Source organism: Amblyomma mixtum, chromosome 9 (assembly GCF_055824585.1).
Source record: "Amblyomma mixtum isolate Tamu chromosome 9, ASM5582458v1, whole genome shotgun sequence".
In the NCBI taxonomy this organism is placed as follows: domain Eukaryota; kingdom Metazoa; phylum Arthropoda; class Arachnida; order Ixodida; family Ixodidae; genus Amblyomma; species Amblyomma mixtum.
Window position 1 is genome coordinate 67432371 of NC_143020.1, and position 5269 is coordinate 67437639.

General features: G+C 45.4%; 1 protein-coding gene across 1 annotated transcript; it reads left to right on the plus strand.

Moving 5' to 3' along the window:
* Positions 1 to 339: 339 nt before the first annotated feature.
* LOC149329485 (uncharacterized) lies at positions 340 to 4741 on the plus strand. Its single transcript, XM_089559253.1, has 2 exons — positions 340 to 498; positions 3052 to 4741. Exons 1-2 carry the CDS (start codon positions 340 to 342, stop codon positions 4210 to 4212), a joined length of 1320 nt encoding a protein of 439 aa, XP_089415379.1. The 3' UTR covers positions 4213 to 4741.
* The last annotated feature ends 528 nt before the right edge of the window (positions 4742 to 5269 follow it).

Genomic DNA, 5269 nt, shown 5'->3' on the forward strand with positions numbered 1-5269 from the left:
AGGAAAGGAAACTTTAATTTTAAGCATTGAAACGAAACGCGAAAAAGAAAACAAGAGAACAAGGAGGCAAAAGAAAAGGAAAACAAAACTCTGGCGAGAAGGGAGTCAAAAAAGGAGAATCACACTTAATTTATCTGTCTCCCAGTGATGAGCCTGGTGCGTCGAGCGAGGAAGCGTGGCTGGGCGACGGGGCAGTGTTTAGGCACGTTTCGGGTTCCCTTCGTTGACACCCGTTTGGAGGCGTTCTCTACGGCGGCCTCAACGCTGCCGTAGAAAATAGTCAGCGTCTGTGTGCTCCGGCATGGCCCCCAGGTCAGGTAGCCCGGGTATGCAGCGCAGATGTCAGAGGCGACCAGTCCTGAGAAGCTGTCGGCTGGGAGGGGAGAGATGCGCCTAGGTCTCATGGCTGAGGCACCCGACTACGGCTGTCCGGGTCTGGTCACCCGCACGTCTGCAGCCGGGGCCCAAGCCTGGGAACTCGGGGACCCAGCAGAACACGTCCACCTCTGTCGCCGACCGCCGTCTTCCTCTTCTCGCCCGCACGTTCTCTCTGCCACATATTCCCTACCTTTTCTTCACCGTCCGCCTCCCGTGCGTCTTGTGTCGCCGCAGTGTGGCGCTGGCTCCTTACAGACCTGTAGACGCGGCGCACAGCGTACCTTCAGTTGTAGGCGCTGCACTTTTGCTTTCGCAACCTACCAGGCTAGAGCTAAGCCCCCGCAAATTTTTCAATTTTTCATATGTAGAATAAATCCTCAAAAATCAGAAGCCATTCTGTTTGCTTCAAAAAACAAACCAGTAAGTTTGATTGGCGGGCTTCGCTTGGGCAGCTCTACAATCGATATAGTAAAAGAGCACAAGGTTTTAGGAGTGGTACTATCGCACTTATGACTTGGGATGCGCATATACAGCAACTGGTGAAAAACCTCTCTTCCGCCGTTGGCTTAGTACGTCGATCTCGAGATATTTTTCCGACTAACATTAAACTTCAAGTTTTTCACTCCGTCTTTCGGTTGCACATTAATTTGGGCCACGACTACTAAAAAAAAAACATAACTCTACTACACAGGCTCGAAAAGAAAGCTGTTCATTGCATTGGTAATGTTTCATACTTTCACCACACTCATGACCTCTTTAATGAGTTCAAGTTGGTCAGTATACAACAGATTTACGATTACCGTCTACTGTACCTGCTGTACTTCTCTAGTTTATCTTACCAGCAGTTCCTGAAGGAGCTGTGTACTCTTACTTTCCAAACTCGCACCTATCGAACCAGGTCGTCTGAGGAATAGTTTGTACCGCGCCCACGCACTAATTACCTTCTGCAAACATTAACGTACAACGTACCATTTCTGTTAAACAAGATTAAAACACAATTTTCAGGTTCCATTGCCCTAACGCGCACAGCTTTGCGTAGCATGTTTGTTTCTGGGCAATTTTCTAAGACTGCGTTATGATTTTGAGTGGTAATTGTGAAATTGGCCACACAGAGTGAGTGTGTGTTTGCCTTCTCATGGGGATCTCACGTGTAAAACGCTTTATGGTACTAATTTTATTCGTTTATTGCGTAGTTTTATTGTAGTGCACATTGTTCATTTGTGGCGTAGTTAAGTTGATAAATGAAGTCCGTGTATTCCATTACAATATTCACTTGCATTTTAACTATTGTACTCAGTAAGTAGGACACTGTATGTATTCTGTGTCATATTTCATTCGTATTTGAATTATTGTAGTGCATATGATGTGTTGTGTTGTGTTGCACATTTCATTTGTATTTGAATTATTGTAGTGTATATGAAGTCGCTGCTGCCAAAATGGTTCCCTGATCTAGTCAAGCTGTCCTCACAGCTTTTTGTCACGGAAGCCGTCAACATTGTATCAGTGTTGAAAATAAATTTGATTTGATGTGTTTTGAAAAAGTTAATTTGTTTATCACGACAAATTATTCAAATCGGACGAGCTAAAAAAGTGGTACTGTAGCCTAAGATAAACCCCTATAACATCCATGCAGTTTTAGTTCTGAAGAACACTTAGTTTTTTCTGAAATCTTGGTCCAAGTTAGCTGGGACACTCTTTATATGCTGCTCCGTCAACGCGTGGAACAAGCGTAGTGAAAGTTATAAATTGGTGCTAGCTTGCTTGAATTGCTCGCAGATATGTTACGAATGTTTATAGAGGAGGTCCAGTGTAAATTTAGCCAAGGGTTAAAAAATAAGACATTTGAGGTAGGCCAGGGAAACCGCTTACATACAGCTACCAGCCGGCTTGCGTATCCTAAGCCATTTTCTGTTCTGTAAGCAATTAATTAACCATCAGGCTGACTACACCTACTGCAGGGCAAAGGCCTCTCCCATGTGTCTCCAATTAACCCTGTTCCTTGCCAGTTGCGGCCACTGCATCCCCGCAAACTTCTTTATCTCATCCGCCCACCTAACTTACTGCCGTCCCCTGCTACGTTTGCCTTCTCTTCGAATTTACTCCGTTACCCTAAAGGACCAGCGGTTGTCTTGCCTTCGCATTACATGCCCTGCCCAAGTCCATTTATTCCTCTTGATTTCGATTACAATGTCCTTAACCCGCGTTTGCTCTCTCACCAACTACGCCATCTTCTGATCTCTTAACGTTAAACCTATCACTTTTCTTTCCATAGCTCGCTGCGTTGTCCTTAACTTAAGCTGAACCCTCTTTGTTAGCCTCCACGTTTCTTAAGGTAATTTTTCTTAAGATTAAGATAATTTTTCTAAATGCGTAAATATGGACTTTATATAGCAGATGTGAATAGCAAAGTTGGAGAGCACCTTCAGAAACGCCCATTCCATTTATTTGCGATAAATAAAGCCTCACGTGTATCTTTTTTCCGAGCTGCAAAGAAAGGCCGCGAAATAAAAAAAAAAGTCGCGTGACTATTGCATTCGCTCACCACGATTGCGGTTTTCTCAACCGTGGCTTGAAAGAACGAAATCAGCTGCTGGTACGGCGCGACGACCTCATTGTTCTTGAAGGCCGATATGTCGATGGTGGTTGCTGCGCACGCGCGAGCAAGTGTGCTAGCGGGGCGGGGGAATTTGCACTTTCTACATTTCCTTCACTTTTTCATTGCAGGTCAAGTGCTGGAACGAAGACAACGGCTGTGAGGCAGTGCTGGCTGCTTCCACGCTCTCCGAGCATTTCCAGCGGGAATGTCGACACCACCCTGCGCGTTGCCCCAAGTGTTCGGCCTCGGTTCTTTGCAGCGATGTGTGCTCACACCTGAGATCGGAGTGTGCAGCACCGGCGACGCCTCTTGCTCCAGAACCTGGCCATCAGCCCAGCGACACGGAAGATACATCACTTTCGACATCATTCCAACAAGTCATTCAGGAGCTAGCGGAGGAAATGAGAGAGCATCTTGGGCAGCTGATTGCTGAGGTTCTAGGCCAAGGTGATAGACTGAACGAAATGTCTCACGGGATAAACACCTTTAAAGAAGCGCTCAGAGATGAATTTGCCCAAGCAACGAGAAAAATCCAGGAGAATGTGAAAAGGAGTGTGCACGAATCCGCCAGTGGTAACGAGCAGTTGAAAGAGCACTTGATAACGCGTACTGATAATCTTTCGAGCAACCTAAACAAACTGGAAAAAATGGTTAAAGATGAGCTGACGACTGCAAAGAAACTGAGCTGTGGCAATTGCTCGCGAATTCTGGCATCAGTTCATCAAATGAAAGTTCAAACTCTGGATAATAGCGAGAGGACTCTGGACCGCATGAAGACATTGCTTGCAAGGGATGAACCACGAGGAGCGCATAGAATCTTCTATGTCCAAGGAGTGAACTCGCTCGATGAACGAGCGCTGAGAGAAGGTCTTGCTTTCTACGAGAGCGACCCGATGTACATGTGTGGCTACTGCATGTCACCTGCAGTCTATTTGATAAAGGATGGCGAATCTGTGCGCCTGCATGCCGGTCTCCGCTTGCAGAAGGGTGACAACGACGACGCTGTTGAGTGGCCATTCCAGCACAAAGTACGGCTGGGCGTAATAAACCCACAAGATAAGAGGCAGTATCTCGTTGAAATTAAGCCACCCCGTGGATATCCATCCATACAAAAGCCTACAACACGAAGCAACCAAGCATTTTTTTTCAATGATCCGTCGTTCAATGTTCGCACTCTAAGGCTCAACGGCTTCCTGGTCGATGACCAGCTTCAGATTAAGTGGGAAGTCCTGCCGTGAGTTCCGCTGGAGAAAGTCGTGCGATGCAAGCCATTCCATTCCACGGGCATTGCCTTCAGCAGTTTGATGTCAATGCGTAGCGCATCCGGCGTGGACAACTTCCTCCGTCTATTCGATTTCGTCCCTGAAGTGCATGCGTTCAGTTCTCTTCTTTTCTTTTAGTCAGGTCTAATCTGAAGAAATCGCATTAGTTGCAACTAAAACTTGTGGCGCATTGTCCTAAGCGCAGAATGTTTATCTAGTTATTTTGTTAAGCACACTTTTTCGCTTTGTGTTTGACTGGGTAACTAATCTTCTGTAATTGGGCCCGCGTCAGCCACACAGGACCGAAAACAGAAAATGTTACTCCGAAATGGTACTGAATGCTTATGAGGATAGATGGTGCATAACGAAATAAACAGCTGCAATGCTTCAAAACACTGCGTTTTACTTGGGCAATGATCTTGAGGAAATGAGTTCAGAATAAAAAGTAAATTCACGTTGTGAATTCATTCTTTAGTGCTTGGTCTTTGGTTTACTACGTGTTTAAGCCTCGGTATTCTGGAAAGCGCAACTTAGCAGGAGCTAAACAACCGCTGGTTACCTGTTCGGGTGACGAAAATAATAAAAAGCATTGATTTGACGTGTTGCAATCTTCATTTTTTTCCCGATCTAGTCTTTGTGGATGAGCCTGTCACAGTGGAGATATAACATTGACACGTGTATGATTTATCGAAGGATGCGAACATTCGTGTCTCAAAAAATTTTCCGGAAGTGGAGCTTTAAAAGCACTTCTCTTTATAGTGAGCGCCTAATATTCCGGTCAATGTTCAGTTTGTCATGGTGGTCCGATGGACCAAGGCGCCTACAGCAAGGGAGCTTATTTTTAGCGTTGCCCCGAATCCTGGCGGCACCTTGATTTTTTTCGAGCAGCTCTTAGTTCAACTTTCAACAAGTAGTTCGATCATGCCCAGTGGGAACGAAAAACGCTTTATTGCTTTATAGATATTGCTTGGGTTTGTACAATGTTTTCGAAAAGAATACGACATAATTAATCTCAGAAAAAAATGACAGTTGT